This window comes from Heterodontus francisci, chromosome 10, assembly GCF_036365525.1.
Source record: "Heterodontus francisci isolate sHetFra1 chromosome 10, sHetFra1.hap1, whole genome shotgun sequence".
Classification (NCBI taxonomy): Eukaryota; Metazoa; Chordata; class Chondrichthyes; order Heterodontiformes; family Heterodontidae; genus Heterodontus; species Heterodontus francisci.
Genome location: NC_090380.1, coordinates 68,019,522 through 68,040,399, shown reverse-complemented (window position 1 = coordinate 68,040,399; position 20,878 = coordinate 68,019,522). Strand labels below are relative to the sequence as shown.

Sequence of the window (20,878 nt, the reverse complement as noted above, 5' to 3'; positions counted from 1 at the left end):
GGCATTTTCAAGTTGGCAGGCAGTAAATAATGGAGTGTTACAAGACTTACATGAAAGGACAGAGAGTAATGTATCTAAGTTTTCTGATAATACAAAGGAAGGTGGAAAGGTAAGATGCAGGGAGGACAGAGAGGCTGCAGAGATATAGACAGGTAAAGTGAGTGGGCAACAAGATGGCAGATGGAGTATAATGTAGGGAACTGCAAAATTATGCACTTTGGTGGTAAGAATAGAAAAGCAGAATTTTTTTTTTTAAAAAGGTGTGCAACTTGTAAGAATCGATGTTCAAAGAGACGTGGGTGCGCTTGTACAAAGAACGCAGAAAGTTAATATGCAGGCACAAGCAATTAGGAAGGCAAATGGCATGTTGGCATTTATTGCAAGGGGATTGGAGTACAGGAATAAGGAGGTATTGCTACAATTGTGTAGGGTTTTCGTTAAACCACATCTGGAATATCGTGCGTAGTTTAGGTCTCCACATTTAATAAAGGATATACTTGCATTGGAGGCAGTGCAGCAAAGGTTCACTGGATTGGTCGCTGGGATGAGGGGTTTGTCCTATGATGAGAGACTAAGTAAATTGGGCCTGTATTCTCTGGAGCTTAGAAGAATGAGAGGTGATTTCATTGAAACATACAAGATTCAAAAGAGGCTGGATAGGGTAGACACAGAGATTATTTCCGCTAGTCGGGGAATCTAAAACACGGGGGCGCAGTCTCAGGATCATTTAGGACTGAGATGAGGAGAACTTACTTCACTCTAAGAGTTGTGAATCTTTGGAATTCTCCACCCAAGAGGGTTTTGGATGTTCCATTGTTGAATCCATTGAAGGCTGAGATAGACAGATTTTTGGTCTCACAGGGAATCAAGGGGTATGGCGAACGGGCAGGAAAGTGGAGTTGAATCTTAAGATTAGCCACAATCGTTCTGAATGGCAGAGCAGGCTCAATGGGCCAAATGGTCTACTCCTGCTCCTATTTCTTGTGTCCTTTTGTTATAATGAACTTGCGGTGTATAAAATGCATCCAAACAGTTCTCCTTTATTTTTCAGAACTCCTAGACATACAGAGGGAGCACTTCCTCCAGCGCATATTTGAGAGACATGATCAAGCTGTGAGGTGGATTTCTGGCATAAAGATGTAGTTGCAGGGACAGAGAGCGAGATCATGGGCTTTGGTCTACATTAATTAGCCACCGAGTACCCCGAGGGAAAGCAAGCAAGGTACACATGACCATGTCTCTTTGCAAAACACTTCAAATGCTGGATTAAAGAATTGGCGACAGATAAACATGGCACAGGACCTGACCATGTAGAGAAATCAGGGTGGCTAATGTCCCACCAGCTGCCCTGTGAAGGTTCTTCCTCCATGCTGAAGACAGATGTCTGCTGTTTAACTGATTGGGTTGGGCCTGAAGGCATGACTGGAGGCTAGCTAAGAGAACAAATGCTCATTTTCCAGGGCTTGGTACCTACCAGTTAATGGCTGTGGCTACAGCAGCTCCCCACTAGGGTTTCAAACCCTGTTTGTCAACTGGCTAATATCCAACTACTGACAAAGTTTCTGAAGGGGTTGGGGAAAAAAGGTAATCAGTAACTCTCTGGAGTCAAAGAGGCTCCATATAATCCATCCAATGCAAAGTTTGAAACTAGGTCAATCCTCTGTGGCAAACAGGAATCATCTACCTGAACCAGTTTGATCTGCAATATTTCAAGACAAATAGAATCATAGAATGGTTACAGCACAGAAGAGGCCATTCAGCCTGCCATGTCCTTGCTGGCTTTCTGCAAGAGCGACAATAACTGACAACATTCTGGCTCATTGAAACCTGAACAGCTCAGCCTGTTATTCAGCCTGAGACTCTTTCCACTTGGTTCAGCATGTCATTCAGCTGTGACTCTTTTCACTTCACTGCCCTAAGGGGTAGACAGATTCTAATTGGATAAGCACTGGATAGCTTAGAAGCATTCTGAACTGGTAAGCTATATACTTCTAAACTTTCTGGATAAACCTTAGCATTAGTTCTGTATATATTTAGGGTCTCAAAGCTATCTGTCTTTGCAGGTATTGATGGAGGTACATTTGTTACAATTTCCAGACTGCTTCTTTATCCTGCTGTATTTGTGGGTGAATGAAGATGGATGCAATGTTGAGTTGTAGTAATATATATTTGCCTCTTCGCCCAGAAGTGCTCTTCCACCCTCAAGATTACCCCTCTTTCAGCTTCATATTGAAAATCTTGTTGTGGTAATATTTGTAAAAAAAAAAATGGCAATTTATGGAATGCCACTAATTATGTGATTTTGGTTCTAAACGAGATTTTATTTTCTAAAAAGAGAACAGCAAAATTGAACACAATTTTACATTTATTTGATGATAGATGGATAGATTGATGGAGGGAGAGAGAGAATACAGTTTAAAAAGAGCATTTTTGATGGCAATTTTACCCATGGGGAAAGGATGGAGTGACTGCAAATGTGTTTTGGGATCGAGCATTCAGATTATCTTTCCTTTGGAACCTGAACTAAATTCGAAGGCTACTTCTACAAGGGAATGAAATAAAAAGGTAAATATTTATCTTAATCAACATTATATTTCTATGAAAACCATATTACAGCCATTTCAGTTAAACTGGGATGTAGATCATACCAACACACTATCACCAATAATGAAAATACATCACTTGCTTTAGCCTTTAATTGATATAATCTCTTATCAAGCCTAGAAGTTTTTGGATGTAGTTACTTTCTGAGTAGGCGATGAAGAAATCTGTCTATCTAGAACTTTAAATCTTGTTTTATGCATGCTAGATGGAAAAAGTACATTGTACTGGGAAGATCTGATTGATGGTTAGTCAGCAGAGCTTAAAAGTAAACTTTTGATAATTTTAAAGGTTATGAAGACAAGATGCAAAATTGTTTAATTTTACATGAGCAGAACTGAATTGCTTACATGGAAGAATATCTATATGAAGGTTTTGTAAATTTACCGTTAGTTGTGTAAAGGCTTAGACTGATTAAAGACATCACTAACATAAACTACCCATCTTGTGAACCAGACATTAAAACACAGTGGGTAGAGAACAGAGGCAGCAACCAGACATCAATGTTTCCCAAGTTCCTTTGGAAGATACAGCTTCAATAAGGCAGCAGCATTTTTAGCACTTGTGGTTAGAAGTCAACAATGGCATTGCCATAGCAACATGTCAGCAAAACAGCTCCAAAGGCAATGTGAATAGATTTATGACAGGACACACTCTGGTGTGATTATAGTTTCCTTCAGCTGAGAGCTAATCAATCCACAACTTGTGCCCAAAGATGTCTGGTGACACTTCTAAAATAAAGTTACATTCAAATTTACTTTCAGTGTGAGGACATTTGTCCAGTACTGAAACTGAAGAAATCTGAACATCGAACATAGCTATTTTACGACCAATATTCGTGAAACTTGGATCCTGGACTTTTTTTTATTTTTCCACAAAATGTGATTTCATGTTTCCTGCTATATAATAGCACTAAAGGCCAAAACATAAATTGGTGCTAGATGAAACCTTGAACAACTTCAAAACTAAACCAAATGTTTTCTGAATATGGAACAAATGTTGGTGTCAACACATCTTACAAAAAAGTGATCATATCCTTGATGTTCAAAAAATGGATGCGTAGAACAAAATAGATATTGTAACACTTGTGGGCACAGCATGCATCTTCCTTTTCATAACTGAAAAACTTAGTTTTAAAATTGCATACCAGTTACTGAAATCATATAAAAAAATGATTAGTAGAGCGTTATCATCACAGAAAATCAAAGGATTTCCAATACATATGCACATATTCTTTTCAGAGGATAAAGGTTTCACACTATGGAGTTTGCATTCTAAAATGTAGTCAACTTTTAAATAAAGTATATAAAGTTATTTATATCCAAAATAAACTATCTAAAATGAAACTTTAAATGTCTGAAAAGTAAATATTTTATTTGGTTCCTCCTGAACTATGTGTAACTATTAGGTGTAGGGCTTAGCTGGATCAGGCTGTAAATCACTTAATTGTAATTTAAGACTGTGGAACAGGACAGATATAGTCATATAGAGGCCCAGGGAAAGGGTTACAGAATGGTTCTGATGGTATTGATCTCTCAGAAGAGGCAAATACATATTACAACTCAACACTGCATTCATTTTGACCGATGCTACTTCAATTCACACCTTTTACCACTTAAATGAAAATGTTAATAGAATCTGAGAAAATCAGCTATATGAAGGTAATGGATCCAACTAGCAGGACAATAAATAAAAATCTCAAATGTTGTAACTAAATTTATATTAAAATATAAATTCTATTGCAGAAAGTTGCACGCAAAATATCAAACTTTAATTCAAATTAGTTTTATTTATTTACAACTGGATTGAAACACACATTACTGTCAATATGCAACACTTTGACAGTTTCAACAACTTTGTCCCATTTAAAGCGTAACAGAAATTTGATCATTTGCAATTACAAAAGGGACTTGAAAACAAAAGTTTGAAACACTTACCTAGCTGCTGCAGTATGTTTGCTTTCACTTGTGCGGCAAGATTCTCTGTTTGCAAAAGTTGTTCATAGGCTTCCTTTGCAGCACGATACTTTCTCTGCAATTGCGGGGGTGGGGGGAGAAAAGAAAAACTGTCTAAGGCAAGTTTCAACTCAAACAACCCTAAAGCTCTTGGCAACTAAAACTTTTACAGCTTTCGTTCTTGGAGCTGGAACCACACAAACAAGAGTGAAAGATGCTTTCTGAACACTGCTGTCACAAAGAGATCAAAGAAATGACAACAATTGCACAGACTAGAAAAACAGGTCCCACAGAAAGCATGGAATGAGGAGGAGGGGACTTGTGGGCAAAACAGAATTTCACAACATATTTAGGGCCCATCGTTCTGTTCAGCATGTATCTCAAGATGGAAAATGAGCCAGCCGTTAACAGATAAATTAAAAGATGAAAAAATAGATTTGTACAGTTCTGGTCCAAGTAAAATAAGTTAATATTTTTTCTTCCAATTATTCAATTGAATGTTTCAACAGAAAGATTTCAAATTAAACACAACAATACAAGTTCAGAAAATAGCCAAAATTAACATAGTCCCTGCAATTTAATGGCACTAGTGCTGGCCCATATAGTGGAGTGTTAGAACTTAGGATCTGCAGGCTTTTTCCTGCAATGGACCTCAGGTGGTCTTTCACGAGCTAATGCCAGTCAGAAGGCACTTTCTTCTAAAGGAGGAAGAATGCGGTTAAAATAATAGCTCAACAGTACAATGATTGCAGTCTCAAATTTAGCACAGAACATTCAGATAGTAATAAACACCAAATGAACATTTACTTTTTTTAAAAAGCAAGTCCATAAGCAGACACGCTTCAGATTATGTGGGAACAGTGAAGTTCATGAAAAAAATGGCATTACCGTCATGAATAATTTCTACATGCTATACTGAAGTAGTATCTCACTACACTGAAAACTTATTTGGTAAAAACTTTGAGCTGCTCGATCTGTTCTGAATCTATCCCATTTAGCACAGTCATAGTGTCATACAACACAATGGAGAGTGTCCTCAGTGTGAAGACAGTACTTCGTCTCCATAAGTACTGTAGGGTGGTCACTCCGAACTATATTGTCATGGATAGATGCATCCACGACAAGTAGACACTACTTAAGCAAGATATCAAGAGACTGGAAGCATTCCACATATCCTTTCAGAGATGACCATTGATGATTTGACTGTCCACAAACAGATATAACAATGAGAACTAAACTAGAGAAGACAGGAGTCATCATTAATTGTAATCACTGGGTACTCTTGGGTTAGGTCAACAGACTTAGAGACAAAGTTCCTGTAAAGTGGGCACTGAAATTCAGAATCAAGGTCAGCAAATGACTGTTCTGGATTGGAGGTGGCCACAGAGTTCCTCTGTGAACCTGGCTATATGAAATTAGCAACGATTCAGTGCAACAATCTGATGCTTGGAACGAAACCAAAAGACCTGGTCATGGAAGACTGAAGTTATGCACCTCTGCTGTCTAAGCACAACTGCTTGCTTATCCACAGGGAATAAATGTCTCAGGAGTGAAAATTGATCAATATTGAACCTTACCGCTATACACAGCCTTACAGGATATAGTTATAGTTACTGTATCGCACTACATGACTTAGATGCTCAAAGTATTTCTGCTGAAAATATGAATACTGTTCATCTAAATTTCATTCCTTATCTTTGCATGGAATTCATAATTAGCAACACCTCTAATTACATCTACAAAATAGCACAGCTGCTTCATCAATGACCTTCCCTCCAACATAAGATCAGAAGTGGGGGTGTTCGCTCGTCAATGCAGTGTTTGCGACTCCTCAGATACTGAAGTAGTCCATGTCCAGATGCAGGAAGACCCGGACAACATTCAGGCTTGGGCTGATAAATGGCCAGTAACATTCGTGTCACATAAGTGCCAAGCAATGATCATCTCCAACACAAGAGAATCTAACCACCACTCCTTGACATTTGACGGCATTACCATCACTGAATTCCACGCCAACATCTTGGGGGTTACCATTGATCAGAAACTTAACTGGACCAGCCATATAAATACTGTGGCTACAAGAGCAGGTCATAGGTTGGGAATTCTGCCGTGAGTAACTCACCTTCTGAATCCTTAAAGCCATCTAAAAGGCACAAGTCAGGAGTGTGATGGAATACTGTCCACTTGCCTAGATAAGTGCAGTTCCAATAACACAAGAAGCTCAACATCTTCCAAGACGAAGCAGCCGACTTGAACGACATCCCATCCACCAACCTCAATATTCACTCTCTCCATCACCAGCACACAGTGGCAGCAGTGTGTACCAGCTACAAGGTACACTGCAGCAACTCGCCATGGCTCCTTCAACAGCATCTTCCAAACTCATGGCCTCTACCAGGGCAGCAGATGCAAGGGCACACCACCACCTACAAGTTCCCCTCCAAGCCAAACACCATCCTGACTTGGAACTATATCACCGTTCTTTCACTGTCACTGGGTCAAAATCCTGGAACTCCCTCCCCAACAGCACTGTGGGTGCACCTACACTACATGGACTGCAGCAGTTCAAGGCAGCAGCTCACCACCACCTGCTCAAAGGCAATTAAGTAAGGGCAATAAATGCTGGCTTTGCCAGCGATGCTCATATCCCCAGAACAAATTTTTTAAAAGTTAAAATGAATTAAATTCATAAAATTTCTTTTTAAACTTCTAACTTGGCTGTGACTTTCTAAAAGCAAGAAACTTCTGCTGAGAGGCGAGGCACTGTTGTACATTTTGTACTTGTACTACATAGCTTTTTTTATTATCCATTCATGGGATGTGAAAAATCGCTGGCAAGGCCTGCATTTATCCCCATTCTGAACTGCCCTTGAGAATTTGGTGCTGAATATTAAATAGATGGATTATATAGACTGTATGTTATTTTCTAGATCATCTCATGTGACATTGCTCACTGCGAGTCAGAGGACAAGTTTTTTAACATTAGGGACACTGATCTATTGCATTTGTTTTTAAAGTGGAGATAGTCTGACATTTTTCATAGTGCTATACGCAATGAATGCCCATTGTTCGGTAAAAGTAGGTGGTTTTTATTTTACATATTCCTTTACCTTTATTTTTAGTTTCAGACATCATGCAGTATAAAATTAAGAATACTGAACAAGGGGGTATATATCTGGTATTTAGGAGTATTGGGAATAGGGAATTGGGCAGCGATTATGGGCTGGAAGAGATTATATGGATTGAGAGGGCTGACCCATGAAGAGATTTAAACACACAGATGAAAATTTCAAATTTGAGGTGTTAGGGGATGGAATGGGCAGCCAATGTAGGTCAACAAGAATAGAAGTGATGGGTGGGGCAGGACTCGCTGCAGGATTGGATAAAGATAGCAGAGTTTTGGATGAGCTGGTTTGGCTGCAGTTGGGGGCAGTCCTGAGCTTTGCAACTTTAAGAGCAATGAATCTGCAGTGCTATAGTGGAGCTGTTAGAGATTTGATGACATGTTGGGGATGTTTAATTTGAAATCGAGGGAGGAAACAGATTTGGGAGAACTGGCGTGGAATGTGAAATTTGACTCTATTGGAATTTTGACATCTATCGGCAAGATTAGGGCATGGCTTGCATCCAACAGCACTGAATGGGGGAATCCAATCTTGAATGAGTGCAATTTTCTTCAGTTAAACTTTGAAAGACTCAAGCCATCGTCTTCAGCTCGCACCACAAACTGACCTTCTGATCCCACACACTTTTACTGCCAACTTGTACCTTTAATACTGCTCACCTCAGATCCTGCTTCAGCGCATTTGCCACTAAAACACTCATTAATTCCTTTAGTCACCTCTAGTCTTTAGTCTAATGTTTTCTTGGCTAACCTTCCATTCCTCATCCACCAAAACATTCACAACATCCAAAACTCTCCTGCCTCTATCCTATCCTGCAAAGTCTCGCTCATTCATCATGCTGCTCTTGGTGTCCAACATTGACTTTCAATCCCCCAATGCCCTCAAATTAAAATTCACATCCTCGTGTTTAAATCCCTTCATGGCCTTGACCCTCCCTATCTCTGTAACCTCCTCCAGCCCTACAACTCCCCTCAACTCTTCCACAGCATGGAAAGCAGTATTGAAGTGTGATGTTTTACAGATTGAGAACAAACAATTTTCTCCCAAACAGATGAAACAAAAAGATACCTTTCCTATGAATTCTGTTTTCAATATTACTACTACATAAAGGGGCACAAGATACTATCATTGGTGACTTTATTTGGTACTATTTCATGAAGTGCACAGATCAGATAAATGGACCAATAAGCTGAAAAGGATGCCACAGATGAAAACTGATCGAAATAGCCCAAGTCACAACGCAATGCCAAAATAACAAATCAATGAGTATTACAAAACAGATTAGCAATACAGCATAAAATAGCCTTCTAAGTGAAGTGCCCCATACAGCAACAGCAAGCAAGTTCAGGTCATAATGTCTTCATACACTTTACATCCAGTTTGTAAAGTCATGAAATGTCCAATGTCCACAATCCTCAGTGCACTTTAATTGGATACATTAGTCTATACCTGGTTGGTATTTATATTTTTAGTGCTTAGTCTAAAGGAATCAATATACCAAAGTCCTTAGTTCCATAGAACAGATGTCCTCAGTCAGGCCGAATGAATCCAAAGGCAACTATAATCTCCTAATGATTATGTACAAGAGGATGTCTGAAACTCTGGCAAGAGGATATCACCAAACAATGGATTCTCTGTTGGATTTTTGCTGGTTACACTACACAAGCCAAAACAGCTGCAGCAACACACTAGGGACATATCGGCTACACAAGACAGATACTATGTTTTGATATCTTCATTGCCTCCTCAGTGTGTACTGGAAAGTGGTATACATTTGTTTCATGGTGAAACAGGGTAGACGTATGCTTCTTCAGGTCACTGAAAAGATCCTAGTCACTGAAGTTTTAACTCTCTGATATGGCCACTTTGTACTAACTTGGAAATTGTTTGTCCCTCATCAGCAGAATAGACTGATTAATGAATGAATTAAAAAAAAATCTCTAGTCAACATAATCACACTAAAACAAACAAGTGCTATAATTATAATCACACTCTTGTTTACATTCAACAGTGCCACTATATTTTGCAGACAAGAAAATTTATTCAAAGCCTTTTGAACTTAGGAAGACATTTGACAATTAAAAAAAAAATTCATTCATGGAATGTGGATGTCGCTGGCTAGGCCAGCACTTATTGCCCATCCCTAATTGCTTGAGAAGGTGGTGGTGAGCTGCCTTCTTGAACCCGCTGCAGTCCTTGTGAGGTAAAGTCCATATCAGGTAAAGATTACTTCACTGGTTTAGGCAGCTGAGCATATACACCAGAAAAGGCCCAGGTTCAGTCCCTAGCCTGTGTTAAGTTAGTTGATTCCATGCAAGGCAGCAGTTGGGTTGGCCTCCTTCCATCTACTAAAGATGACAGACATGCAGCAATCAATCCACTTAGGTGGGGTGTCTTCTCTTGGTGCACCTTTACTGATGGCTGTGAAGGCCAATCCTGGAGAAGCAGGTTCTGCCACGTGCTGCACATGAAGCTGCCAAGTGATGCTGAGTTGTTGTTTTTGACGTTGGTGCCTGTTGCCAAGCTGCTGTAGCCACTCCTCGTCATGGTAGTGCATACCAGTCCACAGGATGTGTCGTCATTTCCCTCTTTCACCAGCTAGTGACTCCCAGGTGCGATAGTCAACATTTAAGGCCTTCAGGTCACACTTGCAGGCATCTTTGAAGCTAATCTTTCAGAGCCCTACTGGTCATCTGGCCCCAGCCACCTCACCATTCAGAAGGTCCTTGGGTATGCGAGTCTTCCATCCTGTGGATGTGACCGATCCACCAAAGTCGCCTCTGTCTGATTTGTGCCAACACACTTGGGAGCTCTGTCTTTGAGGTATCGAGCTCTCCATCAAGGGACAGACTGTCTGTCATCGTGGACTCAAGATAGCAGAATTTGCTGACCACTTTCAGTGGGGTGTTATTTAGTGTGATCAGCAACGGAGATGCAATACTTTGTCCCATGATCACGGTTTGCAAGGAGAACACGTTACAGGCACGGACGAGACAGTCCACGAGTCTTTGTAGCCGAGTTTCCATGTGAGCGACTAGTGCAACATCATCAGCGTGGAGGAACTCTCTGATCAGGAGGTGATGCGTTTTTGTCTTCACTTTCAGCCTTGATAGCTTGCCATCTGACCTAGTGTGCAAGTAGACTCCTTCCATATCTGCAGGGAAGGTGAAGGTCAGGAGCATGGAGAAGATGCCAAATAGAGTGGGGGCTAAGACACAACCCTGTTTCACTCCATTCTTCACTCCGAAACTTGTCGGAAGTGGAGCCATCAAATTGTTGTCATTGAAGGAGCGGATGAAACAGAGGAACTTCGGCGGACAGCCAATTTTTCCCAAAATCTTGTCGAATGCTGCTCTGCTGATGGTATTGAATGCCTTAGTGAGATCTGCACCTTTTTAAAAATTCTTTCATGGGATGTGGGCGTCGCAGGCCAGGCCAGCATTTATTGCCCATCCCTAATTGCCCTTGAACTGAGTGGCTTGCTAGGCCATTTCGAGGGCATGTAAGAGTCAACCACATTACTGTGGATCTGGAGTCACATGTAGGCTAGACCAGGTAAGGACAGCAGATTTCCTTCCCTAAAGGACATTAGTGAACCAAATGGGTTTTTACAATCGACAATGGTTTCATGGCCATCATTAGACTAGCTTTAAATTCCAGATTTATTAATTGAATTCAAATTCTAGGTACGCTTGGTCTGCAAGTAAATGGAGTCTTTTAAGCATGACCCAAGCAAAGGCCTTCCCTGTGATGCAAGGAGTGTGATGACCCTGTAGTTGTTGCAGTCGCCTCTGTCACTTTGTTTTTGTACAGTGATGATTTTGGCATCACGCATCCCCTGTGGAACAGAGCCTACTTTCCAGAAGAGGTGGTGGTGGTCATAAAAAGTGTGGCAATAGATGGGACTTTCCATGCTTGAGCAGTTCAGCTGGGATTCCATCCTTGCCCGGTGCCCTTCTGCTCACTAGGTGGTCTACGGCCTTCTCAAGCTCCAGTGATGAAGGCTCTTCATCTAACTCATCCATGACAGGAAGTTGCAGGAGAACATCGAGCGCAAACTGGGAGATGTCCAATTCACAGGAGTACAGCTCACAGTAGTGTTCAGCCCAACGGGACATCTGTTTACGTTTATCAGTGAGTACTTCATCTACTAAATGCAGGGAAGCAACTTTGGTGATGGCAGGACCAAACGCCCTCTTGATCCCTTTGTACATAGGTTGTAAATTTCCGTTGCCACACGCAGTTTGGATTTCTTGACATAAGCTGATCCAGTATTTGTTTGCGCAGTATCACCCATTCCTTTGCACAGCTGTCTTGGCTACTTTCAGGTCATGCAATGTCTTAGCTGTTGGGTTTATATTGTGCATCATGTAAGCTTTGGCTTTTGCATCAATGACAGACATCATTTCAGCTGAGTAGGTCTCAAATCAGCCCTTGTTGCAGGTTCCATCTTTACCAAATGATGTTTATGCTGCTTCATAGATGATTGAGCTTCGTGGCTTCCAAGCTTCTATGCCAGAATCTGCACTTCCCGTTAAGGCTTGGTGGGTACTAAGCATTCTAGCGACATTGCTAAGTGCTGGTATTTGGCATCATTGCTTATTCAAGAGATGTTGATGCGTGGTGGGCCATCATGTTTGGAGCTGTGGAACTTTCGGGGGTGCACATTCACTCTGCTGCTGCTAAGAGAGTGGTTGGTGTCGCAATCTACGCTATGGTAGGTGCAGGTGTGAAGAACACTGGGCAGATCGTACCTCCTCATGATAATTAGGTCTAGTTGATGCCAATGACCATACCTTGGATAACACCATGATACCGTGTGGCAATGTCTGCCTGGAAGGGGGTATTGGTGATGCAGAGTTCATTCAGGGGACAAATCTCAAGAAAGCGTTGTCCGTTATCGTTGATCATTCCCACTCCATGACAATAGAGGCATGTTGGCAATGAATCACATGCGTTGAAGTTGCCCAGGATGAATAGTCTCTCGCCATTTGGGTTGTTCCTCAGAACATCACCTAGGGAGTCACAGAAATGCTCTTTATCTGAGACACTGGCATTCAGAGTTGGTGTGTAGACACATATGATGTTGACTGTGCCTCCATCAGATAATAACCACAGCGCGATGAGGCACTCCTAGGTTGCTACTGGTGGCTCAATTGACTGTGTCAGTCGGTTGCTCACTGTGAAGCCTACACCATGCTCAGGGCAATCTTCAGAGCTCTTTCCAGCCTACGAGGTCAAAAGAGGGTGCAGATGCTAGGCTAGTATGCACCTCTAAAACCATGCCTAGGCTGTGCAGAAAAACAAAGATCAGGAACCTTTTGGCTTGGAAGCTGGAATGTAAGGTCTGTGTGTCCTGGAATGAACAGCAACCCACAATCCACAGCTGGTGTATGCAAGACAGCCCTGATTGACCATGAGCTACACAAGCTTGGTGTTGACATTGCCGCTCTGCAAGAAACCAGATTAGCTAACACAGGCTCTATTCGAGAGGCTAATTACATCATCTCCTGGAAAGAAGGTGTCCAGAAGAAAGACAAGTCAAAGGCCTATACGTCTGGGGCCTATGATGATGCTATAATTAATCCTAGGCTAAAGGGAAGAAAAATCAACCAGGTTTCCTGCTTTTGATTACTAATCAGCAACCTTTGCTGGAAATACTCACAAGATACTGGGTCAGGGCATGATGCCTTTCCTCTGGGGTCAGAAGGCCTGTTGACCCTCATGCTCTAAGTTCACACATAATGGCCACTTTGCCAAAGTTATCAGAAGGCAAGCAGCACTTGTGCAACTGCACACTAAAAGTCAAATTCTTGAAGGAGAGAAGAGAAAATTGGCAGAAGTGGTACATCAGGTATAAGAGCAAAATAATAGAGGTCATCTTCTAGAGTCATCATACATGCAACAATATTTCCAATACTTTTTTGGCAATAGTCAATTCTTATTTGTAATACAAACAGCAATTAACCTGCAACTGTTTTATCCTCTGAATTACATGTTCCACTACTAAGCTTATGCAGATACACTACTTATCTGATACACATAACAGAATCCATATGCACCAAACATGCTGAATGAAAATTATTTTTCAAATTTCTATTCCTTCCTATTCCATTCAAAAATACAGATATTAACACTTTTGGAAAACAAAGTACAATTCTGGAAATGTTTATGTTGTCCCGATAGTTGGTTGGGTTGGGCATGCAAAGAATGCAACAATTTTAAGATTTTTTTTGACTGTTGAGAGAGATCCTGGAAAGCAACTTAAATGTTGGAGGCTGTTGTAACTTACGTTTTTAACTTAATTGGTGACCTGAACAAAAGAGAATATATCAATAACTAAAACTGGCAATTCCAAGAGAAATAGTGAACTAAATCTTCGAAAACAGGTAATTTAGTTTTCATCAATTATTACTTTGTTTCTATTGGAAACTTATTAGTCCTTTAGAGTGATTAGATCATCAAAGGAAGAGTGCTGGTCAGCACTCATTTCCAGACTTTATTGCCTAATGCAGCACCATTACCCACTCAAAGCTAGACAGTGTAATGAGGAAGATATGCAAATGCCATAAAGTTGCTGTCTGTTACAATGATAGTCCCTCTACTTTTCCCCATGGGTGCAAGTAAATGTTCTTTCCTGATAAAAATGGAGTTTCAATCAACACAAGCACAACACTAAAGTGAATTTGGTTACAAGTTACCATTAGGCATCCATTTGAAAGCTTAACAGAAAATTGTGTACATGTAATAAATCTTTACTACCAGAACAATATTACTTTGTGGCAAATACTGATCTTGCTAACAACTTTAGCCCTGCATGGTCATTTTCATACTATTTTTTTAAAAAGGGAAAAGTCACTCTCAAAAAGAGAACTTTAAGAGGCCTGCTTTTTGCTATACATCAGTGTAAACCCCAGTTGCATCATCTGACCACTTCGATAATCAGTTACTCCAGTTATTGAAATTTCTAGACACAGTAGACCTAAAAACGTTACCATTTCCTAATTAAAAGTTAAAAATATCTTGCAAAATACACCAACAAGCTAAACAAATTCTGACTAACTGCTAATTACTTTGAACAGAATTCGCACTGCTGTTACCACAATGTCAGTTGCCTTGCAAAGTCCTGAGAAACTAGACCAAAAGGTGTACCCAATGTCAGTGTCAGAGTTTATACAGCACAGAAACAGGCCCTTCGGACCATCGTGTCTGCGCCAGCCATGAAGCACCTATCTATTCTAATCCCATTTTCCAGCACTTGGCCCGTAGCCTTGTATGCTATGGCATTTTAAGTGCTCATCTTAAATGTTGGGAGGATTCCTGCCTCTACCACCCCTTCAGGCAGTGTGTTCCAGATTCCAACCATCCGCTGGGAGAATTTTTTTTCCCCTCAAATCCCCCCTTACCTTAAATCAATGCCCCCTGGTTATTGACACCTCCACTAAGGGAAAAAGTTTCTTCCTATCTAACCTATCAATGCCCCTCATAATTTTGTATACCTCAATCAGGTCCCCCTCAGCCTTCTCTGCTCTAAGGAAAACAACCCTAGCCTATCCAGTCTCTCTTCATAGCTGAAATGTTTCAGCCCAGACAACATCCTGGTGAATCTCGTCTGCACCCTTTCCAGTGCAATCACATCCTTGCTATAGTGTGAACAGAACTGTACACAGTACTCCAGCTGTGACCTAACTAGCGTTTTATACAGCTCCATCATAACCTCCCTGTTCTCATATTCTATGCCTCGGCTAATAAAGACAAGTATCCCATACGCCTTCCTAACCACCTTATCTACCTGTGATGCTGCCATCAGTGATCTATGGACAAGTACACCAAGGTCCCTCTGACCCTCTGTACTTCCTAGGGTCCTACCATCCATTATATATTCCCTTGCCTTGTTAGTCCTCCCAAAATGCATCACCTCACACTTCCCAGGATTAAATTCCATTTGCGACTGCATTGCCCATCTTACCAGCCCATCATTCCATTTGCAAAATGCCTCCTCAGGCATAGATTAGTTTACTTAAATAAAGATTTGAAACAAAACATTTGACTAATTACAAGAATAGCTCCATTAAGAGAATTCTATTACATCAACATGGCACAACACAATCTGTATTTGATGACATTGAGGTATTAATTACGGATTGCATTAACATGCAAATTAAGGTTGGATCTGCTCCCATGCAGATGTTCCACAACTTGATAAGCGTATAGAATTTAATTACAACCATTTGGATGAACCATAATTCAAATGGCTTTGCACATAAAGCACTGATTAATTTCAGACAGGATAAAGTGCTAAATAAATGCTAGCCTCTTCTTTCACTCAATTTACAAAGTGACTCCTGACAATGCAGCCAAGCGCAGTTATCAGTGCGTTCCCAGCTGCCCATGTAGGACAGCACCCGGCTTGCTAGGGCTAATTCGTGCATGCGCTCTAAAATGTCATCGCGTGCTAGAATGGGCTGCTCACTCCCCACCTTGCCGCTGCCTTCCCTCAGCCACTGGCTCAGGCCTTGCCACTCTACCTCCCCCTCCCCCCCACCCACTGGCTTCTTGCACCCTACTTTGCCCCACCCCCTGCTCCAGGCCTCACCGCTTCCCCTCCCCTTCGGCCAATCACTCCCCACTGTGCCACCTAAAGAAACGGTGGGGAACGAGTGGCCGAGGGAAAGCAGAGGCGAGGCGCGGAGCGAGCGGTGAGCAGACAGGTGTGGGAGGGAATGGCGAAGACAAGTGCAGTGGCAGAAGGGAGCGGGCTACTGCTGGTGGGTGGGTGGGGGGGGGGTGGAGGAGGAGGAAAGAGAGTGATGGAGGTGGCAATCACAGCCATTGAGGGGATTTGGGCTTAATTTGTTTTTGTGATAAATTGAGCAGCGCCATCTTGATTACTGGCAGCTGCATTTTTTATATTCATTCATGGGATGTGGGCGTCGCTGGCTAGGCTGGCATTTATTGGCCATCCCGAATTGCCCTTGTGAAGGTAGTGGTGAGCTGTCTTCTTGAACCGCTGCAGTCCATGTGAGGTAGGTACACCCACAGTGCTGTTAGGAAGGGAGTTCCAGGATTTTGACCCAGCGACAGTGAAAGAACGGCGATATAGTTCCAAGCCAGGATGGTGAGAGACTTGGAGGGGAAATTGCAGGTGGTGGTGTTCCCATGCATTTTCTGCCCTTGCCCTTCTGGTTGGTAGAGATCGCGCGTTTGGAAGGTGCTGTCTAAGGAGCCTTAGCGCATTGCTGCAGTGCGTCTTTCAGATGGTACACACTGCTGCCACTGTGTGTCGGTTGTGCAGGAAGTGAAGGTTGAAGGTGGTGGATGGCGTGCCAATCAAGCGGGCTGCTTTGTCCTGGATGGTGTCGAGCTTCTTGAGCATTGTTGGAGCTGCACCCACCCAGGCAAGTGGAGAGTATTCCATCACACTCCTGACTTGTGCCTTGTAGATGGTAGACAGGCTTTGGGGAGTCAGGAGGTGAGCTACCCACCACAGGAATCCTTGTCTCTGACCTGCTCTTGTAGCCACGGTACTTATGTGGCTACTCCAGTTCAGTTTCTGGTCAACGGTAGCCCCCAGGATGTTGATCGTGGGGGATTCAGCGATGGTGATGCCATTGAATGTCAAGGGGAGATGGTCAGATTCTCTCTTGTTGAAGATGGTCATTGCCTGGCACTTGTGTGGCGCAAATGTTACTTGCCACTTATCAGCCCAAGCCTGGATATTGTCCAGATCGTGATGCATTTCTACACGGATTTGTGCATGTGCCAAGACTGTGCTGCCTAGTGGCTGCATTGTCAGCAAACGCAGCCCTCAATTTATACAGAAGGGAGATTTCTGGTCTAGAGACCAAATAGTAACGATACGCAGACAACTCAAAACTACACAGAGCTAAGTGAATTTACCAGTGCCCCTGCAAGTTGGAAAGTCAAATCACCTTCCACTCTCCCCAATCTCAATCTTGCACCTCTCATTTTTTCTATTAACTATTTCTCACTCACACATCCCCCCTCCCCCACCCCACACTGCCTCACCCAGCCCACAGACTCCCACTTCCCCTGGACACCCTGCCCCACACAGCCTCCCTGGCCTCACTAACTCATTCAATTCCCCTCCCTAAACAATCTCATTTTTGCATCTTCACTGTATTGATGGTGCATGCAAATTCACTCTGAATACATCTGAAAAGACCATTAAAGAGAGACAGTTTAATAGATATGATGATCGCTTACCTGGATTTCATACAAGTGAGCAACATGGAACTGAACTGCAACAAAAATTTAACAATTTTAGTTGTGGACACCATAAACAATTTTTTTTCAATTATATATAATAAAAAATTATAATTTGATTCATTTGGCATGACATTCAATTGACAATTCATGAAGCATATCAAACCATCATCATCTAGAAATGTGGCAATAGACACAAAAGCTCTTCAATGAAAAGAATTTCTACAGAAGTTTGCAAAACTCATTCAAGCACCAGAGATGATTAAATGCATGCATAGAAACATTTTTATGAATAACTGAGATTTCCAAATATACCCAGTGGATTTCCCAAGGCATTGCTCAATGTGAGTCAGAGATTATACTACTCAGCAATGTAACATTATCGAATCATAAATCAGCAGCATTCAAGCGAAATAATATTGTTTTAAAGTATTATGCGATTGTAGGTACTATTTTCACAAGTCCATATTTTATCTACATTTTTGTAGAAATTGTAAATCCATGCAATGAATATTCTTGTGCTTTTTGTTCAGTTACATATCAAATTTATGAACTGAATTTTATTTTTATGTTTGTTGTGAAAAATTCACAATGCACAGAAAATGTTAGGGAAGATGTTGAAATTGTAGGCAAGGGAGGTTATACTTTGCGAGTGTTGGAAGGGTTTTGTGGAAGTAATGGGAGAATTGAAATGGAATGTGGATGTTAACCATCAAGTGTTCCAGAGTGCCACTGAAAAAGCAGTATAGCCACATGGGAACTGGCTGCAAATTTGAAGTCATATTGTGCTTTTCTTCCATAGTAAAAGTACTTTCAAGAACTTAAAACTGGTTTCAAAGACAATCATGAATGCAGTCACAGTGGCTTTCTCAGAGGCAAATTAGCATGGGGGGAGGGTGTTTGGGGGAAAAGACGGACAATGGCTAGGCCGGGCAAATACATTTATAGTGCATTATGTTTATTTAGTTAACAAACTGCAAAAATGATTTAAGACCAGCAATACTCAAAACCCAAAAGAGTCAGAGAGGAGTCAGTGAAGCTACAGAGGGGAAGAAATACATGTTGCATGCAGGGTGAAGAGTGAGTGATGGTGGGAGGTGAGGACAGAGCCAAGAATGAAGACTTCAGTAAACAATTACAATATATAAGCTGCTTGTCTTAAGTAACAGTGGTTTGTCTAAACCAGAATGGAGGGGAACTCTTTTAGGGAAATCCCACCACTGCATTCCCAACCATCAGCAGGGATGGATTTTTTGTTGTTTCAATGCTGTTTCTGCACAGAAATCATTTAGAGGATAATGGTCATGCCTAGACATGGCCAAGAAAGCTGCATTTTCTGTGTGGAGAAGTGAAAAGATCACTTAGGCAGTCTGGCATGGTGACACTGCTGAATAGGGGAAGGCCATCTCAGAGAGCAGGGAGATAGAAAGGGCAAAAAGAAACAGAGCAGTTGAGTGGAACCATTGTGCAATAGGCTCAATTATAACAAACCACTGGCATGCCATGCAGTGGAGACCACCACCAAAGCATGATCTACTTCCAGGGCACGTAGGCTAAGAACTCATTAGGAGCGGAAACAGCACATTAGAAATAAGATTTTATTTCTGTAGCACTTGGGGTGTTATATACAAGACTTACAAAAATAAACAGTGCCAACTGAAAAGTTTTTTGTGCAAAATGGATTGTTAGCAAACCCAAACAATAAAAACCTGTTTTGAGGGCTCTGGGATCCAATACAAAAATTTCTTTTTTATCTTTGGCCTCCTTATCTCGAGAGACAATGGGTAAGCGCCTGGAGGTGGTCAGTGGTGTGTGGAGCAGTGCCTGGAGTGGCTATAAAGGCCAATTCTAGAGTGACAGGCTCTTCCACAGGTGCTGCAGAAAAATTTGTTTGTCAGGGCTGTTACACAGTTGGCTCTTCCCTTGCGCCTCTGTCTTTTTCCCTGCCAACTACTAAGTCTCTTCGACTCGCCACACTTTAGCCCCGCCTTTATGGCTGCCCGCCAGCTCTGGCGAACGCTGGCAACTGACTCCCACGACTTGTGATCAATGTCACAGGACTTTATGTCGCGTTTGCAGACGTCTTTAAAGCAGACATGGACGGCCGGTGGGTCTGATACCAGTGGCGAGCTTGCTGTACAATGTGTCTTTGGGGATCCTGCCATCTTCCATGCGGCTCACATGGCCAAGCCATCTCAAGCGCCGCTGACTCAGTAGTGTGTATAAGCTGGGAATCTTGGCTGCCTCGAGGACTTCTGTGTTGGAGATACGGTCCTGCCACCTGATGCCAAGTATTCTCCGGAGGCAGCGAAGATGGAATGAATTGAGACGTCGCTCTTGGCTGACATACGTTGTCCAGGCCTCGCTGCCATAGAGCAAGGTACTGAGGACACAGGTTTGATACACTCGGACTTTTGTGTTCCGTGTCAGTGCGCCATTTTCCCACACTCTCTTGGCCAGTCTGGACATAGCAGTGCTTAAAATCCAACAAAGCCCAAATTACTGGATGTAGCCGGTTTCAGTGGCTGAAACTCAATGTTTTGGCTCAGAGAGGAATAGCTACTTGGGGGGGGTGGGGGGGGGGGGGTGCGGGATAACGACCTAGCCTTAGTCAACACTTTCGGGAAAAATAGGGAATGGGAAATCAGTTCAAAGAACAAAAGCAGCTTGTATGCAAACCAAATACTCTGACAAGAAACCTTTCAGACACCTGTGTACTCACTGGGAACTGGGTTGGAACCAGGACTCTGGTATGGTTCAGAACAAAGATTCACAATCTCTCCAACAAAATGGAATGAATGTTGACTTAAGTGTTACGAACAGGGGAGAAGTGGTGTGAGTGACTTCCATTATTCACGCCTCAGTTCGGCTTCCAGAAGGCAGATAGTGTTTTAAAAAGTGTTTTAGTCCCAGAGTGTTTTTATGGGTCAAAAAATAGACAAATGGCAGGCCTTCTCGTGGGTTTTAAAG

The 20,878-nt window shown here is 42.1% G+C and overlaps 1 protein-coding gene across 3 annotated transcripts in view; it reads right to left on the bottom strand.

Moving 5' to 3' along the window:
- The window catches only part of kdm6a (lysine (K)-specific demethylase 6A), a 311,647-nt gene that overhangs the window by 109,870 nt on the left and 180,899 nt on the right, over positions 1-20,878 (bottom strand). For all 3 annotated transcript variants that reach the window (XR_010975826.1, XM_068040670.1, XM_068040671.1), the window contains exons 8-9: positions 17,909-17,943; positions 4,539-4,632 (exon numbers count right to left, since the gene is read on the bottom strand). Coding sequence is in view for 2 of the 3 variants with exons in the window: in XM_068040670.1 (XP_067896771.1) it covers positions 4,539-4,632; positions 17,909-17,943 (129 nt within the window). In the remaining variant the exon portion in view is untranslated. The remainder of the gene's footprint in view (positions 1-4,538; positions 4,633-17,908; positions 17,944-20,878) is intronic.